This window comes from Rhinatrema bivittatum, unplaced genomic scaffold, assembly GCF_901001135.1.
Source record: "Rhinatrema bivittatum unplaced genomic scaffold, aRhiBiv1.1, whole genome shotgun sequence".
NCBI lineage: Eukaryota > Metazoa > Chordata > Amphibia > Gymnophiona > Rhinatrematidae > Rhinatrema > Rhinatrema bivittatum.
The window spans coordinates 189,704-216,018 of record NW_021820631.1 but is presented as its reverse complement, the minus strand read 5'-3'; the positions used below and the strand labels follow the sequence as shown (position 1 = coordinate 216,018).

General features: G+C 46.0%; 1 protein-coding gene across 2 annotated transcripts in view; it reads right to left on the bottom strand.

The window, feature by feature from the left end:
- LOC115081790 (ATP-binding cassette sub-family A member 5-like) overlaps window positions 1–26,315 on the bottom strand; it is a 230,039-nt gene that overhangs the window by 17,066 nt on the left and 186,658 nt on the right. For both annotated transcript variants that reach the window (XR_003853873.1, XM_029586163.1), the window contains exons 12-15: window positions 20,153–20,272; window positions 17,628–17,774; window positions 15,935–16,014; window positions 276–331 (exon numbers count right to left, since the gene is read on the bottom strand). Coding sequence is in view for 1 of the 2 variants with exons in the window: in XM_029586163.1 (XP_029442023.1) it covers window positions 276–331; window positions 15,935–16,014; window positions 17,628–17,774; window positions 20,153–20,272 (403 nt within the window). In the remaining variant the exon portion in view is untranslated. The remainder of the gene's footprint in view (window positions 1–275; window positions 332–15,934; window positions 16,015–17,627; window positions 17,775–20,152; window positions 20,273–26,315) is intronic.

Below are 26,315 nucleotides of genomic sequence, written 5' to 3'. Positions count from 1 at the left end.
ACTTTAAGATAGTCAGGTATTCCACAGCGATCCCAGCTAAGTTAGCCAAATAAGAGTATCCGGCCAACTTGCAGATCCGCACAGCAGCTGAATATTGGCCTCCCTATTCTCTGGGTTTACTGAGGACTTGAATCAAACTTTGGGAGCTTTTTCCCATTACATACTCACAAGAGACCAATCTGGCCAATTTGGCTTTTGTTCTGTATGCCATTGAGTATACAAATCATTCTCAATACCTTCCTTTCTAGAATCTATAAAACAAGGTTGTAACATACCTGTTCAAGTGTTGACTGAGAAAAGCTGTACTCTTCAATTTTAAAGGCATGCTTTGCTATTATATAAAGATAAAAAAGGAAAGATTAATTAACAATAGTCAATAATAATCACACTTCAGCAACATTGTTAAGAACCATATTTATCTGCACAAACATTTGCTATTATTATTTATAAATTGTCCTAGCTATGAAAAAGGAAGACACTAAGGGGTCAGTTTTCAAAGTGTTGAAGTGCTTAACTTTATCACTTAGTCACCTAAATCAGTCCCTTTAAAAAATGACTAGGGATGAGTGCCTATATTTAGGGACCTAAAATGTAGGTGGGTATGGAGGCAGAATTAGGGTGGAGAAAAATGTTACAATTAGCATTGATTTTCAGCACTAGGCACCTAACTTACAGGGTCATTCATCAAATCGCATTAGGGCCCTAATGCCTGTGACAACACCTTAACTCATGCAATAAATAATGCATTACGAGATGTGTATGCAAATTCTAAAAATGTAATCAAAAGGGAAGAGTTTGAGTGGAGTTTATGAAAATGAGGGGTGTTTAACTTTGCATGCAATAGCATAATGCATGTTATTGCATGTTTTAACGCTGGAAATAACTACACCTTTTTTCCTGGCGTTATGATGTGTGATATGCCCTAAACAGGATTTGTGCTAAAAACCGCAAATCCTGTTTTGGGCAGGAGAGGGGGGAGTGGAATGGAGGAGGGAGAGAGAGAGAGAAAGCCAGCCTCTGGGGAGGCACACATATTAGTCAACTTTTTATACCACTGTAGGAGGGTCAACTAGTAACTCGAGCTGAGGTTCTGGTAATGACCTAAGTTATGGGGGGCAATTTTACATGCACAATGAAAGGTATGAAGAGCACAGTACACATCAGTGAAGATTTGATGTGATTTGAAGTGAGGAAAGGTACACAAAGATGAGATTTGTATAATGTACTCTTGACCTAGCATGATAGCAGCTAGGTAGAGAGTGCATCAAACTAGGTTGAGAGTACAATGTACAAATCTCATCTTTGTGTACCTTTCCTCACTCCAAATCACATCAAATCTTCACTGATGTGTACTGTGCTGTTCGTACCTCTGATTGTGCATGTAAAACTGCCCCTAAACCCTAGACCACCACCAAAACCTCACCCCGAGTTAGTAGTTGACACTCCTACAGTGGTATAAATAGTTTACTTATATGAGAACCTTGTAAATAGTCTCTCTCTAGCCAGGAGCAGCCCAAAACATAGAAACACCAGCCTGAGCACTTCTCAGCTTGCAGGTGCAATAATTTTATCATGCACTGTGGTAAAATACATCTGTGATGCAGTAAAATGTTGCGCTATCTCCAAAATTACCCAAACCACTCCCCTTTTTTTTATGGGCACTATTCATGTGAAATTTGTAGCAAAATGATGAATCCAGGTCTTAGGTTCCTAAATCTAAGCAAATAAATTTCATTTCTAAATTTAGGACACCTAAATTAGGAGCCCTAAATTTAGGTGAATTTTCAGCTGAAAACCTAGGAAGCTGACATTCAGTACTTTTGTCCTGGTATCTTTTGGTGTTATTCAGACAAAAGCTACGATTTTAAAATTCTACCCCCCTGGCAGACCACATTCATTTTGTGCAGGTAACTCATTATGCACACAAAATATATCTGGATAAAAAGTGATGTCACTGGAGGAACTCTGGGGGTTGGGGCTAAAATTTAGGCGGTGAGCGAACATAATGAATGCTGTCTGATTAAAGTTATGTGGGTAAGACATAAAACAGATGCACTAACTTTATCTGGGTAAAGTAATATATTTAATTTTATCTGTGTATATTCAGCAGTAGATTTATCTGGAAAGGTCATACTGAATATCGGGGAAAACTTGTGTGTGTAACTTTACCCATATAATTCGCTGCACAGCAGTTTACTGAATATTAGCCTCTTAGGTTCTTAAATTTGGCTGAAAATTCACCTAACTTTAGGATCCTAATTTAAGAATTGAGCACTTTTTGAAAACTGATGCATAAAAGTATTCAAAATCCGCAGAGTTTCTACAAAGACAGTCAGAGATCTCTATCCAAACAGTGAATTTTGATGTCCATAGAAGTTGAAAGGCTGATATATATCACTGACAACTGAGGTCTAGCATTTATGCATATGTAACCCCTGGATGGGACAGATCCTTTAACTGGCACCCAGGGGCACATAGAAAAAATTAGAGATGGACCCATTCTGCTGAAACACCTCTACTATATACCTCTCCCTTGCTCCACGGAGCGCTTTAGTCTCTGAGGCCAGTTGTGGGGATGAACAATAGCTCTTATACCCTGCTTCTTTGCAATCAAGCCCTGTCTCCATCCTTTACTTTACAGCCTGCCAATTTACACTATCTTTGTATCCAATAAACCCACAGGTGAAGAATGGTTTCCAACTTCTTTATGATAGTTTGCTCAGATGACTGAATATTATTTACACTTCTCATATTTGATTAGCAGCAATAAAATATAAGACAACAGAGAGAATAAACTTGTGACTTCACGTCTTCTAGCAAAGTCTCAATCATTTTGGAAGCTCTCCTTATTTACAATGAAATGTTTCTTCTCCCACGTACTCAAATTCTTCAGATTATGTAGACTGAAATTAGTTCAATCCTCCTTCACCTCCCAATTTGATTCTTAAATCTTCCCACAGAAAGTGGCTACTCGGGCGGGCTCATCAAAGGCCTGACGAAAGTTCGAGATGAACTGTTGTAAGTTCGTTTGCGAAGGATCATTGTTTTCCCAAAGGGGAGAAGCTCATATTAAGGCTTTCCCATCAAGCAGGGACAGGATGTACGCCACTTTCACCGCATCCGAGGGGAACTGCGGAGGTAGCAGAGAGAACCGTACAAAACATTGGTTCAAGAAACCGCGACAGGTCCTTAAATCTCCAGCGTAGCGGGAAGGTGCCGGTAGCTGAGTCACAGAAGAGCTGTGTCCCTCTGGGACCCTGTCAGGAGGAGGCAGGGACTCCAGGCGTGAGGATAGCCGTTCCACCGTGGCTGCCAGTGTATCAATGCAGCTCTGGTGCTGCAGCATCTGCTGGTAGGGATGTGAATCGTGTCCTCGATCGTCTTAACGATCGATTTCGGCTGGGAGGGGGAGGGAATCGTATTGTTGCCGTTTGGGGGGGTAAAATATCGTGAAAAATCGTGAAAAATCTAAAAATCTAAAAAATCGCAAAACCGGCACATTAAAACCCCCTAAAACCCACCCCCGACCCTTTAAATTAAATCCCCCACCCTCCCGAACCCCCCCCAAATGAGTTAAATAACCTGCGGGTCCAGCGGCGGTCCGGAACGGCAGCGGTCTGGAACGGGCTCCTGCTCCTGAATCTTGTTGTCTTCAGCCGGCGCCATTTTCCAAAATGGCGCCGAAAAATGGCGGCGGCCATAGACGAACACGATTGGACAGCAGGAGGTCCTTCCGGACCCCCGCTGGACTTTTGGCAAGTCTCGTGGGGGTCAGGAGGCCCCCCACAAGCTGGCCAAAAGTTCCTGGAGGTCCAGCGGGGGTCAGGGAGCGATTTCCCGCCGCGAATCGTTTTCGTACGGAAAATGGCGCCGGCCATACGCGTATGGCCGGCGCCATTTTCCGTATGGAAAATGGCGCCGGCAGGAGATCGACTGCAGGAGGTCGTTCAGCGAGGGTTCCGGCGCCTCGCTGAACGACCTCCTGCAGTCGATCTCCTGCCGGCGCCATTTTCCGTACGAAAACGATTCGCGGCGGGAAATCGCTCCCTGACCCCCGCTGGACCTCCAGGAACTTTTGGCCAGCTTGTGGGGGGCCTCCTGACCCCCACGAGACTTGCCAAAAGTCCAGCGGGGGTCCGGAAGGACCTCCTGCCGTCCAATCGTGTTCGTCTATGGCCGCCGCCATTTTTCGGCGCCATTTTGGAAAATGGCGCCGGCTGAAGACAACAAGATTCAGGAGCAGGAGCCCGTTCCGGACCGCTGCCGTTCCGGACCGCCGCTGGACCCGCAGGTTATTTAACTCATTTGGGGGGGGTTCGGGAGGGTGGGGGATTTAATTTAAAGGGTCGGGGGTGGGTTTTAGTGGGTTTTAGTGTGCCGGCTCACGATTCTAACGATTTATAACGATAAATCGTTAGAATCTCTATTGTATTGTGTTCCATAACGGTTTAAGACGATATTAAAATTATCGGATGATAATTTTAATCGTCCTAAAACGATTCACATCCCTATCTGCTGGGCCATCCCGAGCAGGTCCGAGGGAGCGGACACATCCGCCGAGTCCATGGCCTTGCAATCTGTTAGGGAATGTCAGTTTAGTGGACCCTTGGGCCAACCTGCAGGAGACTGGGAAAGGTATTCAAAAGTCTCTAGTATACCACAGGCCGGGAGGCAGATGTTCAGGACGGACGTAGAGGTGCTCTTCACCCTGGAAGCTGGTACTCCCCAGGGAGGAGCCCGTAGGAGCCCAACCGCTGGGACTTAGGTGGCTTCACCCTTGGAAGCCGAAGCCCCCCCGGGAGGAGCCCGTAGGGGCCTGGCCGCTGGGACGTAGGCAGTAGTGGACCAGGACTGGGAACTGGAACCAGACTAGGGCAGTAGGTCAGTACTGTAACAGGGCTTGGGTTCTGGAACCAGGCAGGAACTGTAGCAAAACTCGGGTACTGAAACCAGGCAGGAACTGTAGCAAGACTCGGGTTCTGGAACCAGGCAGGAACTGTAGCAGGTAAACAGGGACCAGGCAGGTACTGTAGCAGGCAGGCAGGAACCAAGCAGGTACTGTAGCAGGCAAGCAGGAACGTAGCGATTAGCAAAGCAGGACGCTCTGGGGCACAGCGCAACAGGGATCCGATAGTTAAGCCCGTTGCAAGGCAAAGACTGGGTGGCCGCGGCTGGCTTATCAAGGCTGCAGCGTCTGTCGTCAGGAATTGGGCGGAGTCACCGCTGGCGAGAAACGGCCTAGAAAAGTGCCCAAGTGGCACGCGTGCCTGCCTAGATACAGGGCGTCCATGGAAGGCTTCCCGGTGGCACGGCCCTCGCCGGGACGCCGTCGAACAGGACAGGAACTAGACCAGTGAAAGCGGGAACAGGTCCAGAAACACGGAGGTAAGGGTCTGGTCGCGGCGCTCGTGGCCAGAACCGCAACAGTTATAGCAAAGGGGCATAGGGTTAATCAGTTTCAATTAAACCCTAGTGACAATGAAAGGACCCAGACTAAAGATCTGCAATTCAAATTCAAAACAAGATTGCAGGGCAGACTCGATGGACCACCTGGTCTTTTTCTGTTGAATATTTCTATGAATATATGTATATTTAACCAGAACTTTGTCCCAGAGTTAATATCTTCCAAGAAATCCTTTAGACATCCTTTAACATCCCCAGACAGCTCCAGAAGGGTACTTCACTTTCTTTCTTGATTCTGTTAATTCCATAGGCAGCACCTGGAGGTCACTTCTCACCTTCATGTAAAACTTCCCTCAATAGCAACAAAGCTCTTGTTACCTTTATGTTGTATCTTCTTTGTTTCTCTTTTACTGGGATCCCTTTCGTTAGATGAAATTTGTAACACATCTGTATCTTTCTAAATGAAAGACTTCCCTCTTCCATAGGTTTGGTATATTGACTCCCAAGTACATAAGAACATAAGAAATTGCCATGCTGGGTCAGACCAAGGGTCCATCAAGCCCAGTATCCTGTTTCCAACAGAGGCCAAAACCAGGCCACAAGAACCTGGCAAGTACCCAAACACTAAGAAGATCCCATGCTTCTGATGCAATTAATAGCAGTGGCTATTCCCTAAGTAAAATTGATTAATAGCCATTAATGGACTTCTCCTCCAAGAACTTATCCAAACCTTTTTTGAACCCAGCTACACTAACTGCACTAACCACATCCTCTGGCAACAAATTCCAGAGCTTTATTGTGCGTTGAGTGAAAAAGAATTTTCTCCGATTAGTCTTAAATGTGCTACTTGCTAACTTCATGGAATGCCCCCTAGTCCTTCTATTATTCGAAAGTGTAAATAACTGAGCCACATCTACTCTTTCAAGACCTCTCATGATCTTAAAGACCTCTATCATATCCCCCCCTCAGCCGTCTCTTCTCCAAGCTGAACAGCCCTAACCTCTTCAGCCTTTCCTCATAGGGGAGCTGTTCCATCCCCTTTATCATTTTGGTTGCCCTTCTCTGTACCTTCTCCATCGCAACTATATCTTTTTTGAGATGTGGCGACCAGAATTGTACACAGTATTCAAGGTGCGGTCTCGCCATGGAGCGATACAGAGGCATTATGACATTTTCCGTTCTATTAACCATTCCCTTCCTAATAATTCTTAACATTCTATTTACTTTTTTGACTGCTGCAGCACACTGAGCCGACGATTTTAAAGTATTATCCACTATGATGCCTAGATCTTTTTCCTGGTTGGTAGCTCCTAAAATGGAACCTAACATCGTGTAACTAAAGCAAGGGTTATTTTTCCCTATATGCAACATCTTGCACTTATCCACATTAAATTTCATCTGCCATTTGGATGCCCAATCTTCCAGTCTTGCAAGGTCCTCCTGTAATGTATCACAGTATGCTTGTGATTTAACTACTCTGAATAATTTTGTATCATCCGCAAATTGGATAATCTCACTCGTCGTATTCCTTTCCAGATCATTTATATATATATTGAAAAGCACCGGTCCAAGTACAGATCCCTGAGGCACTCCACTGTTTACCCTTTTCCACTGAGAAAATTGACCATTTAATCCTACTCTCTGTTTCCTGTCTTTTAACCGGTTTGTAATCCACGAAAGGACATCGCCTCCTATCCCATGGGTTATTAGCTTCAAGTGGAAAAAATATTAGTGAAACCCAAAAAGAAGAAAAAAGCAAGAAGCAGGAAGGGTGGAATAAAACTCCCTTGCCTTCAAACAGAGGAGATTATGCAAAAAGACAGTTAATGCAAAAATATAATTCCTCTGCATTGGATCAACAGGTAGCTTAAATCCTCTGGAGTAGAGACAAAAGAATGCCAGAATTTTCCTTTACACATGATCTAACCTTACACAGCATATGTCCCAATCCACTACGAAGGGGTAACAAGGCTCTCACAGGTAATTCCCAAAAATTGGCTTAGAGGGTCCAGAAACAAGCTTAAAGACCAGAATAGACGAGTTAGTGGAAGCTGGCTTCTGAATGGGAAAACGTCCTTACTCCTTTCCCATAAATTAGGAAAAATTAAAGCAGGAAAATGGAACAACCTGTTAACTCAAGTTCCAAACTAGAAATCCACACGCACAGCAGGTGCATTGGTTGGGATGATAAAAAGATAGGACACACCGTCTGTATGTTCCCATATGGGGAAGCAAAATCTAAACCTCCCCAGATTAATGGTACATTCCTTTAGTAAGGGGAAACCAAAGTCCTTACACATATAACTTATATAGCAGGTCAAAGGCACTTTAAATCTCTTGTAGGCACTGTCCAACATGTCTTATCTCAATTCTGAGGCCAGAGTGTAGACAAACATCCACAGTTATATGATCTACTGTGAAGACCACCCACTGGGATGACAAATGTGCTCTTGATAGAAACATATAGAAACATAGAAATGGCAGAAGAAGACCAATAGGCCCATCCAGTCTGCCCAGCAAGCTTTCACACTTATTTTCTCATACTTATCTGTTACTCTGACCACTGAGTTCAGGGCCCTTATTGGTAACTTTTTGATTCTAATTTCCTTCCACTCCCGCCATTGATGCAGAGAGCAGTGTTGGAGCTGCATCAAAGTGAAGTATAAGGATTCATGTTTGAGGGTAGTAACCATTGTATCGAGCAAGTTACCCTGATGTTTGTATACTTATACTGCTCAGATCAATGCCTTGTTAGATGTTGTCTAGATGTAAACCCTATTTCTGCATTTCCCCCCCGCCGTTGAAGCAGTGAGCTGCGCTGGATATGCTTTCCAAGTGAAGAAATAGGCTTAACTGGTTCAGGGCAGTAACCACTGCAACAAGCAAGCTACTCCCACACTTATTTGTTTACCCAGACTGTGCTACTTGTTGGTTGTTGCCTGAATGCAAATCCTCTTTTCCACATTTCCTCTTGCCGTTGAAGCATAGAGCAATGTTGGAGTCGCATTAACCGTGTGAACATTTAGGGCCAAATTTTAAAACGTATGCGCAGGCGTAGATTTGTGCGTGCAACCCGGCACGCACAAATCTATGCCCGATTTTATAACATGTGCATGCCACCGCGCGCATGTTATAAAATCTTGGGTCAGCGTGCGCAAGGGGGTGCACACTTGTGCACCTTGCGCGCGCCGAGCTCGAGGGGAGCCCCGATGGCTTTCCCTGTTCCCTCCAAGGCCGCTCCGAAATCAGAGCGGCCTTGGAGTGAACTTTTCTTTCGCTCCTCCCCACCTTCTCCTCCCTTCCCCTATCTAACCCACCTCCCAGCCCTACCTAAATCCCACCCTACCTTATTTCGTTTTTTATGCCTGCCTGAAGCACTGTATCTTGCGCGTGCCGGCTGGCTGCCGGCGTGCAAACCTCTGGCACGGCCGCTGTGCTGGAGGCCTCAGTCCCGCCCCCGGACCAGCGCCATGCCCCCGCCACGGACTGCCCATTTTGGAACGCCCGGGACATAAGTGCATCCCGGGGCTTGCACACGCTGCCAAGCCTATGCAAAATAGGCTCAGCGCCCGCAGGGGTAGGTTTTTGGGGGTTACATGCGTAACCCTTTGAAAATCTACCCCATATTGAATTAATCACCAGGAAGTAGCCATCATTCCCACAAGCCACCCCCATACCTCTTCTCTTCATTCCCATCCTCCAGGCTTTATGGATCCACAGTGTTTATCCCACACCCTTTTGAAATCCTTCACAGTTTTGGTCTTCACCACTTCCTCTGGGAGGGCGTTCCAAGCATCCACCACCCTCTTCGTGAAGAAATACTTCCTGACATTGGTTCTGAGTCTTCCTCCCTCGTGTTTTAAATCGTGACCCCTGGTTTTGCTGTTTTTTTCCAACGGAAAAGGTTTGTCGTTGTCTTTGGATCATTAAAACCTTTCAAATTTTTTAACCTCTGTATCAGATCACCCCTGCTCCTCCTTTCCTCCAGGGTATACATATTTAGATTCTTCAATCTCTCCTCATAAGTCATTCGATGAAGACCATTCACCCTTTTGGTCGCCCTTCTCTGGACCGCCTCCATCCTGTCTCTGTCCCTTTGGAGATACGGTCTCCAGAACTGAGCACAGTACTCCAAGGTAAGGCGTCACCAAGGACCTGTACAAGGGGATAATTACTTCCCTTTTCTTACCCGATATTCCTCTCTCTATACAGCCCAGCATTCTTCTGGCTTTAGCTATCGCCTTGTCACATTGTTTCGCCGACTTCAGATCGTTAGACACTATCACCCCAAGGTCTCTCTCCTGCTCTGTGCACATCACCCCTTCACCCCCCATTGAATACTTTTCTTTCGGATTTCCACACCCCATGTGCATGACCCTGTACTTCTTGGCATTGAATCTTAGCTGCTATAACTTCGACCAGTCTTCCAGCTTCCTTACATCCCATCTCATTCTCTCCATTCCTTCCGGCATGGCCACTCTGTTGCAGATCTTAGTATCATCCGCAAATAGACAAATCTTACCTTCTATCCCATCCTCGATGTCGTTCACAAAGATATTGAACAGGACTGGTCCCAAAACTGACCCTTGCGACACTCCGCTCATCACTCTTTAGAGTAAGTTCCATTTACCATCACACATTGTCTTCTGTCCTTCAACCAGTTTGCTATCCAGGCCACCACCTTGGCACTCACACTCAAGCTTCTCATTTTATTCACAAGCCTTCTGAGCAGGACCATATCAAAAGCTTTGCTAAAATCCAAGTAGATGATATCGAGCACTCTTCCACGATCCAATTCCTTAGTCACCCAATCAAAAAAGTCGATCAGATTTGTCTGACAGGACCTTCCCTTGGTGAAACCATGCTGCCTCTGGTCCATCAATTCTGTTGCTTGTAGATAGTTCACTCTTCTTTCCTTCAGCAGCGACTCCAATACTTTTCGCACCACTGAGGTGAGGCTAACCGGCCTGTAGTTTCCAGCTTCCTCTCTGCTCCCATTCTTGTGAAGCGGGACCACCGTCGCTCTTCTCCAATCACTCGGCACCACTCCCGTTTCCAGGGATCTATTGAACAGGTCACAGAGTGGAGCCGCCAGCACATCTCTGAGCTCCCTCAGTATCCTGGGATGAACCTCATCAGGCCCCATGGCTTTGTCCACCTTCAGTTTTCCTAGCTCTTCCCTTACATTCTCTTCCGTAAATGGAGTTTCATCCATTCCACTCCCCTCCAGTTTCTTGTTAACTAGCGACGGTCCTTCTCCGAGGTCTTCTTTAGTGAACACTGAACTGAAGTATTCGTTTAATATTTCTGCCATTTCTTCATCTGTCTCCACCCATTGATCCTTTTCACCTTTCAATTTCAGTATACCACTTTGGACTTTTCTCCTTTCACTGATTAGGGATGTGAATCGTGTCCTCGATCGTCTTAACGATCGATTTCGGCTGGGAGGGGGAGGGAATCGTATTGTTGCCGTTTGGGGGGGTAAAATATCGTGAAAAATCGAAAAAACGTAAAATCGCAAAACCGGCACATTAAAACCCCCTAAAACCCACCCCCGACCCTTTAAATTAAATCCCCCACCCTCCCGAACCCCCCCCCAAATGACTTAAATAACCTGCGGGTCCAGCGGCGGTCCGGAACGGCAGCGGTCCGGAACGGGCTCCTGCTACTGAATCTTGTTGTCTTCAGCCGGCGCCATTTTCCAAAATGGCGCCGAAAAATGGCGGCGGCCATAGACGAACACGATTGGACGGCAGGAGGTCCTTCCGGACCCCCGCTGGACTTTTGGCAAGTCTTGTGGGGGTCAGGAGGCCCCCCCCAAGCTGGCCAAAAGTTCCTGGAGGTCCAGCGGGGGTCAGGGAGCGATTTCCCGCCGCGAATCGTTTTCGTACGGAAAATGGCGCCGGCAGGAGATCGACTGCAGGAGGTCGTTCAGCGAGGCGCCGGAACCCTCGCTGAACGACCTCCTGCAGTCGATCTCCTGCCGGCGCCATTTTCCGTACGAAAACGATTCGCGGCGGGAAATCGCTCCCTGACCCCCGCTGGACCTCCAGGAACTTTTGGCCAGCTTGGGGGGGGCCTCCTGACCCCCACAAGACTTGCCAAAAGTCCAGCGGGGGTCCGGAAGGACCTCCTGCCGTCCAATCGTGTTCGTCTATGGCCGCCGCCATTTTTCGGCGCCATTTTGGAAAATGGCGCCGGCTGAAGACAACAAGATTCAGTAGCAGGAGCCCGTTCCGGACCGCTGCCGTTCCGGACCGCCGCTGGACCCGCAGGTTATTTAAGTCATTGGGGGGGGGTTCGGGAGGGTGGGGGATTTAATTTAAAGGGTCGGGGGTGGGTTTTAGGGGGTTTTAGTGTGCCGGCTCACGATTCTAACGATTTATAACGATAAATCGTTAGAATCTCTATTGTATTGTGTTCCATAACGGTTTAAGACGATATTAAAATTATCGGACGATAATTTTAATCGTCCTAAAACGATTCACATCCCTATCACTGATGTATCTGAAAAATGTTTTGTCACCTCGCTTTACCTCTTTGGCAATCCTTTCTTCCGCTTGACTTTTCGTTTTCTTGATTACTTTCTTCGTCTCCCTCAGTTCCACCAGATATTCTTCCCTGTGATCCTCCCTTTGGGATCCTTTATATTTCTTAAACGCTGTTCTTTTATCTTATCAGCCACCTCCTTTGTGAACCAGATAGGTTTCATTCTTTTCTTGCTTTTCTTTACTCTTCTAGCATATATATTAGTCACTTCGGTAATTGCTCCTTTTAGTTTGGCCCACTTTTGTTCCACATCTCTCGTTTTCTCCCAGCCTTCTAGTTCTTCCTCCAGGTACTTTCCCATTTTAATGAAGTCCGTGTTTTTGAAACTCAAAACCCAGGTCTTTGTGCGACTTCTCTGTACCCTATTAGTGATATGAAACCATACCGTTTGATGATCACTGGTGCTGAGGTGGGTGCCCACCTGGACATTAGAGACATAATCTCCATTAGTGAGCACTAAATCAAGTATAGCTCCCTCCCTCGTAGGCTCCATTACCATTTGTTTGAACAGAGCCCCTTGCAGGGTATCCACTATCTTTCTACTACTGTTAGATTCCACAGAAGAGATTCTCCAGTCTACATCCAGCAGATTAAAATCTCCATCAGTCACCACTTCTCCCTTCTTCCCCATCTTTTGGATGTCTTCAACCAGATCTCTGTCTAGTACTTCCATTTGATTTGGAGGTCTGTAAACCCCTCCAATAAAAATGGATGCCCCATCATCCTTTTTTAGGACGGTCCATAAAGCTTCTTCTTTGCCCCATCTTCCTTGCAGCTCGGATGCTTGAATATTGTTTTTGACATAAAGAGCCACTCCTCCCCCTTTTCTGTTCTCTCTGTCCTTCCTTAACAATTTATATCCCGGTATGGCTGTATCCAAATCATGTGAATCTGTGAACCACATCTCCGTGACAGCAACAATGTCCAAGTCCACCTCCACCATTAGGGCTTGAGGATCTGGGATTTTATTGCCCAAACTAGGAGCATTTGTGCTCATAGCTTTCCAGCTATTCTGGTACAGGTTACAGCTTTTCTTGGACTCTCTTTGTGACTTATTTACCTGACTTTTGTTATCTCCTTTGCCCTTTTTCATTGCATTTGTATTTGGGGAGTGACATTTTAATGTCCTACTGTCACCCCCATCCTCTAGTTTAAATGTCTTATAACATAGGATTTGAATTTATCTCTTAGGATCCTTTCTCCCTCCATAGACAGATGTAAGCCATCTTTGACAAAGAGCTTTTTTCTGTTCCATACATGGCTCCAGCCCCCAATATATCCAAAACATTTTTCTTTACACCATGATTTGAGCAGTACATTGAAGTTATCAATATGGCTTAGCCTCTCCTTCCCCTTTCCATGAACAGGTAACACTTCTGAAAAGGTAATGGTTGTCACCATGTGACTAATCTGCTTCGCTAGAGACTGGAAATCTGTACCGCTTGGATGCTGTTACTAGCAAGGTCGTTGATTTTAGTCATATGAGCACTAGTTCACTAGCATTTAAACTGGGACCTTCATTTCTTGTAAGCTAAACAACTATCTTCTTATGGTAAAGATTGTCACTCTGGTGAGTATTGGGTGAAAGTTTCATGTCCCAGTGACAAGCCATTCTATGCTTAACAATAACACTATAATTAAAATATCTACAGTGCATTGCCATTCAGGGGGACCTGGATATAGTTCTCTGCTAAGGTTTTCTGCCCCCCAAGTCAACTGGCTATGGAGACAGGGTTCACAATCTCTGGTGGGGAGGGAGTCCATTGTGCAATAGTGAAATCTAATGGCCCAATCCGGGACCCATGACTGCAGGATTTCAAAATGAGTCCTGGGAGGCTGACCAGAGAAGGATTGAATTTCTTTGCTTACTTGGCAGCTGCTTGAGCCCGGGGGTGAATTCCGTGCTTACCCAACGGTAAATCAGCAGGAGCTGAGATTTCGACGAGGGGCGGGCCCTGGAGACGGGACCTGGAAGTTGGCCCATTTAATCGGCCAGCTCGCGGCGTGCAGCAGACGCCGGTGCACCGCTAAAGCCGTGCACGCTTAAGGGGTGTGCACGAATCAGTCGAATCCAGGCTTTGCCTGGATTCGACTGATTCGTCTGGAGCCTCTTTTCAACTGTTTTTTTTTCTTTTTCCACTGAAGAAGCTTGATTTTTCTCTTGGTGCCTTCAGAGACATGGTTAGATAAGACAGCAACATAGCTTGAGATCAGGAGTGGGCTACTCCTAGTGTGTGGGCAAAAATAATTTCAAAAATATTGTGCCTGCGAAATGAAAAGGGAAGGTGAGGGTTTATCCTTCCCTCCCATTACCTTCACCCATCCAACAGGAGATAAGTCGCTTCATGCTCTCACCTGTACAAAAGAATTTAGGCACCGAGGATACTGATGTGCCAAGCAGCGTGGGAGGGCTGCCAGTGCCAGAAGAGGAGGCTTCCCTAAGTCCTAACTTTGGATTACCACCAGCGCAGAGATTCAGCGAGGGGAACCCTGGAGGTGCTTCAGTGGAGGTCATCAGCTCCGGTCCTGAGGTGGGAGTAAAATGTTGCTGCTACTGCTGCCGGCATTACTGATTTACCAGGGAGGGAAGTAGGAGGTCTGGCGTCAATAAACCCCCTGAGTGGGGTGGAGGAACAACTAGCCAGCGGTGAGTCCTTGGGATCCCTAGTTTGGCCTGCCGTGGTCACACTAGACATTCTGTGGGAAATGATGGCTGGGATGATAAAAAATATTAAAGGGCTGGAAGGAAAACTGGACTTAGAAAATGCTAGGAATCAACAACATTTTCTTCAAACACAAAAGCAAGTAAAAGATTCTGTGGATAGAATTAAATGTCTTGAAGATAAGGAGAAAAAGTCTCAGGAATTTAATGTGGCCGTGGTTAAAGATAGGGAGATATTATCTAGAAGAATAGAATCTCTCAAAAATAATGCCAAACGATTCAACTTAAGATTTCTTAATTTCCCCAGATCGGCTGGGGAAACACCTTTAATTACAGTAAAAAATGTGTAATGGAAAAGCTTGGTTTTACTACGGGAGATTCTCCAGTGGTGAACCATTGTTATTTCCTTCCGAAACCAAGGAATGTAAACAATAGGTCTGATATGATGTTTCAGGGAGAGCTTACTAATTTTTTTAGAAGATTCCACAGCACAAGTTATTGATTGGGGTACTTTATTAGTCACTTTTTCTTGATTTAATGATTTTAATCAAATAATGAAAAAATATTTCAATAAATACCCCATCACATATCTGGGGAAAATTATTAAGATATTCCCAGATTTAGCAATAGCCACACAGGTTAGGCGGAAAGGCTTTTTAGCTTACCGCCAAGAAGTAATATCAATGGGTTTCTCATTTACGCTACGTTTCCCATGTAAGTGTTTGATTAAGAAACAGGATCACTTGTTCATTTTCTTTATACTTGACCAGCTAAAATATTTCGTAGAACAAACGAGACTAGCTACCTCTTCCCCAGTAGTCTAGTAAATAACATATTGAGTTGTACAGGCACTATGTTCAATGCTTTTTTTTATTGTATGACTAAGGTTATTTGATCTCCCTGTGATTTCTGCTGCCATGTGGAATTTTCTTTTTACATTTGTTTGATATATTAATGAATTTGGCATTAAAAATAATGATGTAGAAAAAGTATTATGTTTATTATTTGTATTGGAAATACCAAATTCATGTTATTTCTGTTACAAACTGTGGATTCTAGTTTGTATTTTTGAAAATTATAAAGAATTAAAAAAAAATGAGCCCTGGTGCATAGCCCCTGGCTGAGGACTGACACTGCAATGATTGGATTAAAGTAAGTTGGGAGGGGATATAAAATGGAGGAAGAAATCCCGAAATAGTTGCGAATGAAAGCTCTTGGTGCCAGATTCTATCCCTGCTAGAAGCCCAAAGGAGAAAACTGTTGGATTAAACAATTCTACAGTAAGCACTTCACTGGTTTGCCTTTATAAATACATCTTACCTTCTTCTAGTTTCAAGAAACAATGTGCGAGAGTCTGCACATTTTCTTTGGGAATTTTGTAAGACAATAGGGTGGAAAAGCTGAAATACAATATGAAGTAAAAACAAATTAATCCCATGGAAGAGCTTACTTGTAATCATTAAAAATGAAACATATAGGACAGAGTACATAAAATACAAATTTAGTGGGTCATTTATCAAACTGCTATATGGCATATTCGCATGCAAAAATGCCTTTAATGCATGCGAAAACAACATAACGCATAGTGCGATGCAAATTAGAAAAAGGGGAGGAGTTTGGGGCCAAGTGGGCTGGCTTCATAATTTGCGAAGCCATATCTCATGGCTTTAATGTGTATTTTAACTACACCTTTTTCATTTGTGTACAACCAGCTCCTGGAGAGCCAGCCATCAGGGCCCTTCTACAACCACGGGGGGAGGGGAAAGAGAGAGAGTGAGAGAGAGACTAGCCATAATGCCCTCATTTATAACTCTATATGAGGCCTACCTAGTCACTCGAGGTGAGGTTTAGGTATTAGTGTAGAGAGTCCATCAAGCTAGGTAGAGAGAACATTGCACAAATCTCATCTTTGGGTGAGTTTCCTCACTCCAAAGGTCATCAAATCTTCACAAGAGAGCACTGTTCCGTTCGTACGTCTCACTTTGAATGTCAAAGTGGCCCCTAACCCCTAACACTTATACCTAAACCTCATCTCGAGTGACTAGGTAGGCCTCATATAGAGGTATAAATACCTACCTAGTATGAGGGAATTATGGCTAGGTGCACTCTGTCTCTCATCTCCGGCAGCTTAAAATGATCCCTCCAGAGGTTGCACATAGGAAATACAACAATTTTGGCACATCACAAAGTGCAAAATAGTTATCACAGGTTGCAGTAATACCTATGCAAAGTGCTAAGATAGCACACTTTGCAATAAACTGATTTTACCATAAAACATGCCCCTTTTCCTATCACAGGCAATATTTGGTGCATTTTGATAAATCCAGGCCTTATTTTGTTATTTTAACAGTGGAAGTTTTATTTTTACAAATATTGTTGTAACTTAAGAGTTGCAATGTATTATTGGAGACAGTCCTGGGGGGTAATTCTAAATCATCCACTTTATTTTCAATGTAAGCAAGCACTTTTAGCCTGGGTACATTGCATTTAATTTTCAAAGGGAAACAAACCGTGTTGTTCCTCTTTGAAAATTAGTGGCAACAAACTCTATTTACTAAAACTACCTGTGTATTTTGCACCTGCTATTTTTGTAGGAGGAGACTGGCAGGCATGATGTTAGCCAGGATAGGTAACCACTCTATCGGGTGATATTTCAGTGCTGATGTTACCAATGGAGCAGCGCAATTAATCTGGACATCTACTTTCTTAACATAGTTGCTCAATGCCCAAACTGATGTACAGTATGTGCTTTTAGAGTACATTAGAAAAGTGCAGCCAATGAAGTACTGCAATGTCTGTAAAAGCAATGAGGAATTGCAGTAGTATATTTAAGTCATCACTGATTGTACTGGCATTATTCAGTAGCCATATTATTAAAAAAAAAAAAGAAAGATATTGTATTGGAATTATTCGGTAGGCATAGTAATAAAAATAGAATGAAAAATAATATTCTTGTTTTTCTCTGTGTATACATGTCATCTAATTAAAATGGGAATATCCAAGCAGGTTTTACCTTTCTTGCTGAATTGCATTGGGAAAAATGTGCAGGATTTTCTTATGAAGAAGTTCTTTCTCTATCTCATCCATCTTCTTAAGTTTCATTTCTAAATAATACCCACTGCCAAATTTGCTCTTCAGATGCTGAACTGTACCGATGCACCTTAGGAGAGGTTATCACAGTGTGAAAAAGCCACATGCTCAGCTTTGGTTTTGTCTCTCTCTAGCATTCATATTCTTTAAACACATCTTTCCATTTTCTCATAGAACAAAAAATGCTCCCAGGTTTTAGCAGATATTTACAGTTGGGATCAGAAAATTACATAGTAACATAGTAGATGATGGTAGAAAAAGACCAAGTTACCCTTCCAGTCTGCCCAGTTATCCTGTCCACATTGCCCAAGGATATAACATGTATATTAATAATCATGATTTATATAAAGAGGCAGGTATTTTATAAAGTATACATGTATACTGTTTTAAAAATATATATTTGCATGCAACTTGAAACCATCAGTTCGCTGATACCTTCGCCAGTTCACCCAGTCTATCTCCAGTTCACCTAGACCTTCTAGCACTTCATCCTAACACCCACCAGTTCACCCAGACTTCCCACTCCAAAATTGAAGACAACAGACATGTCCAATTTTACTTGTGCCAGTCGATTAGCAGGTGTAAAAGTTTACAAACGTTTGGTAATGTATCTCTTACAAAACAGCAACTACTGTGAGTACTTCTGAACCCAGCCCCAGAACATCTAGCCAGCCCTTCTTCTCCAGTAAAATGTACACACAAAAAGGAAAATAGGTGCGTACTCTCGACATACATTTCCCGCTAGGATTTCTAGTTCTTCCTGTACTTGCAGCCTGCCAGACAGACCCAGCTGCTAATGAATTCTATCCTAATTCAAAAGACTAATTCTTGTTTCCTGGTCTGATGGACAAGCTAAAAGATGGTCAATGTTATTTAAGTAATAATCCAGGAGTCACAGATTGTTTTCTAGTGAAGCGATTTTCAAACTTTCCATATCTGGACAAAGAGCGCACTATTTTGTTTAGCCACAGGCTTGGCACCAATTGTCAAAGAGTACATATACATTTTTTTTAAACTTGCTGTGGGTATAAAGTACACACAGTCACTTGCACCTGCTTTTACTGTGGGTAAAAAATTGCACAGAAAGTACACAGCAAAAAATTATATAAGGCAAACTATGCACAAACTTTGCCTCCCCTAACTAGGAATGCATTATTTTAATGTGGGTAAAATTCCATATGTTGATTTTTAGCTGCATTGAGGGAAGGCAGTTTTCACATCAATGAATAACATAGGTGAAACCCTTCACCCAAATCACTTTGAAAGTTGACCTCTACATGATGGCCAGTGACCTTGGACAAAGGTCCCAGATCAACAATGAAGGACCTAACCAGGCCAAGGACAAGCATACTAGCTATAAACTCTGCATACAGAAACATCAAGAATGCAATTAAAAATAAAAACTAAGAGCTTTTGCAAACATAATGAAAAGGAAGTTTAATGGTGCTGTTCTTCTACATCAAACTAAATGTTTTCATATATGTAACTTAGTTACTATAGACAGGCTATAACATTTTTAAATAAATAAAAATATTTTCTATTTCCTATTTGAAAAAGTAAACCATATTTGGGTTTTCAGTCATCTTCCTGGTAACAAATAGCTCAATAATTTTAGAAAGCTAATGGTGCATGTCATCCATAAAGGAGTCAGAGGGTCAGAAGTAGAGATGTGAATCGGAACCGGAATCTGATCGGTTCCAGTTCCGATTCAAAATCTTAAAATTTTTATCGTTCGGCTCGATTTTTTTTTTGTTATCGGCTGCGCCCGATCCGATAACAAAAAAAGATGGCGCCGGCCATCCAGTGCTCCTACCATGTGACAGGGGCAGGCCAATGGCATGGATTCCCTGTCACATGGTAAGGGCAAAGGGCCATCGGCGCCATTTTTATTAACGCAGCCGATGGCCCGAGAGCGGGGAGACCGCTCCCCGTGCCCCCACTGGACCACCAGGTAATTTTAAAATGGTTTTTGGGGGTTCGGAAGGGTGGGGGAGGCTAAGGGGGTCAATTTAAAGGGTCGGGTGGTTTTTTTTTTTTTTATCGGGCCATCGGCGCCATTTTTTTTAGTGGCAGCCAAAATGGCGCCGATGGCCTGAGAGCGGGAGATCGCGCCGGGACCCCCCCACTGGACCAACAGGTAATTTAAAACATTTTGGGGGGTTCGGGAGGGTGGGGGATTCGTTTTAAAGGGTCGGGGTGGGTTTAGGGGTTGTTTTGGTGTGCCGGTTTTCCCGCCCTCCCCCTCCCCCAATTTACGATTTTTCACGATAAATCGGGGGAATTTCTATTGTATCGCGACTCTAACGATTTAAAAAATATCTGACGATTTTTTTAAATCGTCAAAAAACGATTCACATCCCTAGTCAGAAGGCTTTGTGATTCCCAATAGCATGCACAACATTATCCTTTGCAAACCTTATGCAGATGTGTGATGTGGCTAGTGCTAACCTTAATTGTCCAGATACCAAGATGGCCACACGGTCACAAACTGCGTCTGCCTCCTCGATGTAGTGTGTGGTCAGAATGGCAGCTTGCTCTCTGCTTCTAAATGCAGCCCGCATCACTTTCCTGTAAACAACCACAGAGCAAGGAGACAAGAGTGAGCCTTCTATACAAATGGAAACAGCGCACATGGTGGCCACTGTGTGATTTCATCTGTCCGGATTCTGTAACATCTCAGCTGCCTTACCTGAAACAATATATAATCCCAAACTATGTAGTCTTCTTTTAATGTAATTAATTTTGGTTCAGATTTTGGAGTATCGGCTCCTATTGCATGAATATTCAAAAAGTCCAGAATAATGTCTGAAAGATTTTCCTCCCACCTTTCAATCTATAAAATATCCTGTCTCCTCTTTGCTTACTCCCCATCATAGGACCATCATACTGTTTGGGATGAAAGATAGTCTCCAAAGGGAGCACCATCACCATGAAATTGCTCCTTAAGGAGTTTAAGTATGATACACAATATGCCTCTCCAACTATCCTGAATGCTAAATGTTACATTCAGTGGCTCACGAGGACCCTGACATGGATGGACCTGCCCCGCAGTCAGCACACAACCTCCTGCTCTGAACCCTGCCCAGCGTGGCCCAACATTCAGTTAGCTGCCACTCCCGCAGCTGGCCTTCAGGCATGCAAGCATTGCATAGGCCCCATGGCGAGAAATGCTGAGCTGCAACCTCCTATGACATCAGTTTGGCTGGCCTTGCAGTACTACCTTGCCTTAGCAATGGGTCTTCTGCCTTTGCAGCGTGTGTTGCCTTGAGTTCCTGGTTCTTATCTTCTGCGTTCCTGATTCTTCATCCTGCTTTGCCTCATCCAGCCTTGCCTTGTATTACCCTTCTTATCCAATTTCTTCCATGTGTTCTCATCCACCTTTGGCCTAACTTCTGGATCTGACCACCCTTGTCTGCTACCTGCCTCAACCTTGGCTGTTTCCAACTCTGTTAGGCTGCTGCCTGCCCTGACTTCAGCATGCCATTGGACTCTTGATCTAGCCACTGTCTTAGGGACCCGCCTAAGACTTGCTGGCTGGCAGAACCCAAGGGTTCACCCTGTGGGGGAGGCAGCTGGTAGAGGTGAAGCTCCAGTCTGTCCTAGTACAGGGCACTTTCACCAGCTGCCAGCATAGGCCTCGAAGTTTCATGTAGGAAGGCTGCATCAACTATGCCGCAATCTCAACCTGTGCTTGTATTGTGCCGTATCTGGGCACTTTGCAAGTCATTGCTCAAAAAGCCAGGAAACTCAAGGATCTAGACCTGGTGGGAGAGGCCATCTTAGCTCATCTTTGCACCTCTCCACAACTCCTCTTACCAGTACGTCTCTCTTGGGGATATTCTTATGGATGCTCTTGCCTTTTGGGATACTGGCGCTGGCAGCAGCTTCATCCATGAGGGTTTGTCCATCAGTATTGGATACCAACAGTCCCACTCTCAATCTCATCCGTATACAGAGATCCTTTCCCTGGATGTTACGAGAATCACCGTACCCCTTACCATGCACACAGGGATTCTGCATGGTGAGCAAATCAGTCTTTGTGTGTTACCCAAAGCAGTCAATGCAGTTATCTTCGGTTTACCATGGTTCATGCTACATCATCCCCACATCAAGTGGGCCACATTACAGAACGCCAAATGGAGCTCTAGCCGTCATGAGAGATGTGTTGCCTGTTGCGCCGGAGGTGGACCCTTGGGCCAAGGTGGGGTTGACGCTACCCGTAGGAAGGAACCCTCAGGTCCCCACTGTCAGCAGGCAGAGAGGGCTGATGGACGGAGGCCAGCTGGCGCTTCACCAATACCAGCCCTCATTCTCCGCAGGTTGAGCCTTTGGGTGCCAGGGCCAGCTGGACTTAGATGGCCTCCGTCAGTGGTTGTCAATGGGTGGATCAAGGTCAGCCCAGAGGCAGCAGCTAGTGTAGGTATCAGTCTGTACCGGACGAGGCGGAGTCCCGGAGACCCGGGTGCCAATAGGAACACAGCTTGACAGAGGGCGCTCGAGCAAGAGCAGGCCAAAGCCTGAATGAACCACGTCCAGGACAAAAGCTGAAGAGGCGTCTTTAAGCAAGCTGGGATCAGGGCTGGCGGCAATCTGGAAGCAGTGGCAAGCAAGACTGAGGTCTAGATGAGGAGAGAGTGAAAAGGATGGTCAGACGAAGCAGATGTCCAGAGCCGGAGAGAAGCAATGGCGTAGTCAAGCGATGCAGAGGTCCGGGGCTGGATAGAGGCAACAGAGTAGTCAGACAATGCAGAGGTCTGGGGCTGGAGAACGGCAACGAAGTAGTCAGGCAATGCAGAGGTCAAACCAGGTCAGCAATCCGAAGGAGAGACGAAGGAACAGGAACATAAGAACAAGGAAACAGGAACGAAGGCAATCAGGATCGGGAACCAGGAACTGAAGAGGCAATGAGTACTCGACTAGCGAGGGGACCTGTTGCAAAGGCAATTTGAGAGAGTGGAGCCCGGGCTTATATACCGAGGCCACAGCCAGGTTCCCGCCACGGGCCCTATTTAAAGACTAGCTGTGCGTGCGCCTAGGGAGGGGTGCAGTGCTGGCTGGGACGGCGTCTCTCCGCAGGCAATGCAGAGAGGCCCGACGTGGAGCATCAGGAGCTGCAGTAGAGCCGGAGGCACCAGGGGCGGCCTGAGGACGCATCCGGCGGCCCACAGCCGCCAGAGACAGGGACCAGATACTGGATTAGTTTGAAAGAGGTGAGGGGCCGAGCTGCGGGTCTGCTGCGGCTGGCGCACATAACATTACCCCCCCCTCCCCCACTACGCTCCCCGCCTTGGAGGTCTCGGTTTGCCCGGATAGGCATGATGAAACTGGAGGAGAAGTTTCTTATCCAGGATGTTACAGGCTGGCTCCCACGAATTTTCTTCAGGGCCGTAACCCTCCCAGGAAAAGAGGTATTCCCACCGGCAGCCCCTACAGTGGACGTCAAGGACTTCGTGGACCTTATAAGTGGTGTTGGTCTCCGAGATCAGCGGAGGAGGTGCAGGAGCCTTTCGTGAAGGCCAGGATAGGACCACAGGTTTTAAGAGTGATATGTGAAACGTAGTGTGGATTCCCAAGGTAATGTGGATTCCCAAGCCAGAGTTGATAAGTTACTGGTCCGACATGACGAATGATTGGAAAAGGTCCAATATATCTTGGTGCAAACCTCTGAGAAGGTATCTTGAGTCGAATATAATGGGTGCTTAACCAGACTTTCTGGCCAGGAAGGAATTCAGGAGCCGAATGTCGATGGCTGTCAGCAGATCTCTTGGCCCAGGAAGCGGCTTGGCGTAAGCGAAGATTCATCCGATTCCAAACTGCCTTGAGGGCATCGGCATTGGCTTGCACAACAGGAGAAGACACTGACAATGGAATGGGAAGCGGTGGTCGTGGTTGTTTCCCATAGATGTGTTATTGTTAATGGTGTTTGGGTGGATCCTTGGACACTGTGGCAGCTGACCACGCCCACGGGGGGCAGTCCCATGAGGGACCACGGTGTCAGGCTAGACTCTGGACAGACAAACACAGATTTGAATTCTTTTATTAAACAGTTTGAGTAGCCACCCGAGGTGGCAGTAGTGAGTAGTGGTTGTAGAGCCCGGCTGGGCGCGTCTCACACAGAACGCTGGAACAGTGGATCCTCGGCAAGGCAGTGCTGTAGTGGAAATAGACTGAGAGTCATGAGCATACAATAAGATTAACATTCAGAGTCCCAATGTAGAAATAGGAGAAGCTCCGAGACAGGGAAAGCAGGCCCACGAGGAGCGAGTACCTGATCCCTTAGAGCAGAGAGACTCGGTAGCATTGTACTCACTTAGCAGTAACAGAGATTCCACTAGATGAGAGGTCTGGCACCGGAGCAGAAAGCAGGCCCTCGAGGAGCGAGTACCTGATTCCAGTGAAGCAGTACTGTGGAGAGAGATGGTTTCTGTACTCAATGATGGTAACTGTAAGTTAGTTCTTCCAAGTAGAAGGGTAGAGGTTGCAGGAGCAACACAGGGAACATGGGCCCTCGAGGAGCTAGTACCAGTTTCCTGATAGCACCTGAAAGAAGCAGAGGGGCCCCCGAGGAGCGGGTATCCCGTTAGAGACCCCGAAGGGTAGTAAGCGTTCCAGATAGAGCTGGAGTGGCAGAGTAGCTTAGGAACGGAGAGCAAATCCCATCCGTACAAATCCTGTTGCTAACTCAACGAGCTAGCAAATACTGTAAGCAGATATACCCGGAAGTCGTGATGTCAGAACAGGGGGATGCCCCTGAGGTTCGTGCCAACGTGGAGTTAAAGATGAGGGCGGCGTGCGCGCACCCTAGAGGTACCTTGAAGGAGAATGGCGGGAGGCAGCACCAAAGCCGGTCCGGGGACGCCGGAGAGAATGGCAAGCAGACGCCGCGGCGGCCATCAGTCCAAGGTGAGCAGGAGGAGCCGAGAGTAGAGAGAGGTAGGCGGGGCAAAGCAGTCGAAGACCGACAGATGCAACAAGACGACGGAAAAGGGCGACGTACCTGTGGCAGCGGCAATGTGGGAGTTGTGGGAGAACCCTGCCCAAGGAAGAAGCTCCGACCAATTGTTCTGATGATCGTTTATATATACGCGGAGGAAGGATTTCAAGGAGCGGTTTGTACGCTCGGCTTGTCGATTGGCTTGAGGATGGTATGCTGTTGTTAAACTGATGTTAATGCCAAACTTTTTACAAAGAGTGCGCCAATATCTGGTGATGAATTGTGGGTCTCTGTCAGAAACAATATCCTTGGGTAAGCCGTGTAGTCGGAAGATGTGTTGAAAGAACAGGCGTACCAATTCGGGTGCAGATGGTAGGCCCGGTAGTGGAATGAAATTGGCCATTTTGGAGAACCTGTCAATTGTAACCCATATGACCGTGTGGCCATGATGAAATCTGTGGAAAGATGTGTCCACGGTTCTTCGGGACCTGGAAATGGCTGGAATAAGCCCCAAGGTCACCCGACTGGGGGTTTCTGTTGAGCGCAGGTACTGCAGGAATTGACGTATGCTTTAGCATCAGAGACCATAGTGGGCCACCAGAAAAAACGCTGAAGCAGCGCTAAGGTTCGCGCTTGTCCTGGGTGACCGGCAAACTTAAGAGTCATGTGCCCACCGGAGGACTCTTTCATGTTGTCGACGGGGCACCACAATTTTCCCAGTAGGAACAGGATGAGTAGCCGAAAGACAAATGCAGTCTGGGTCAATAATATGACTGGGTTTATCGGGTTTGTCTTCAGGTTCAAATGAACATGATAGGGCATCTGCCCAGAGATTTTTCTCTGCTAGGCGGTAGCAAAGCTCAAAGTTAAATCTGGAAAAGAACAGAGCCCATCGGGCTTGAAGGGCATTGAGACGTTGGGCTTGGCTCAAGTGTTCCAGATTTTTATGAACTATGAATACTATAAATTTATGTTGAGCGCCCTCTAGCCATGGGCGCCATTCCTCCAAAGCCAGCTTGATGGCGAGTAACTCGTGGTCTCCAATGCTGTAACATTTTGTTCTGCAGCAGAGAATTTGCGTGAATAGAAAGAACACGGGGCCACAGATCTGGAAGCAGAGCGTTGGTTCAGGTCCGCCCCCGCTCCAATCACAGAGGCATCTACCTCAACCAGGAAGGGGCGATTAATGTCTGGATGATGGAGACAGGATCCTGTTAAAAAAGCCTCTTTGAGGCGATGAAAGGCATCAGTAAATGTTGCAAGTGGACTTGTACCTTTAGGCCCAGGCCAGGAATAGCCTGGAGGGCACGTAGCTCCACCGAGTCCATGGCCTATGCAATCTGTTGCGCCGGAGGTGGACCCTTGGGCCGAGGTGGGGTTGATTCTACCCTTAGGAGGAATCCTACGGGTCCCCACCATCGGCAGGCAGAGAGGGATGATGAACGGAGGCCGGCTGGCGCTTCACCAATACCAGCTCTCATTCCCCGCGGGTTGAGCCTTTGTGTGCCAGGGCCAGCTGGACTTAGGTGGCCTCCATCAGTGGTCGTCGATGGGTGGATCAAAGTCAGCCCAGAGGCAGCAACTAGTGTAGGTATCAGTTTGTACTGGACGAGGTGGAGTCCCAGAGACCCGGGCGCTAATAGGAACACAGTTTGACAGAGGGCACCCAAGAAAGAG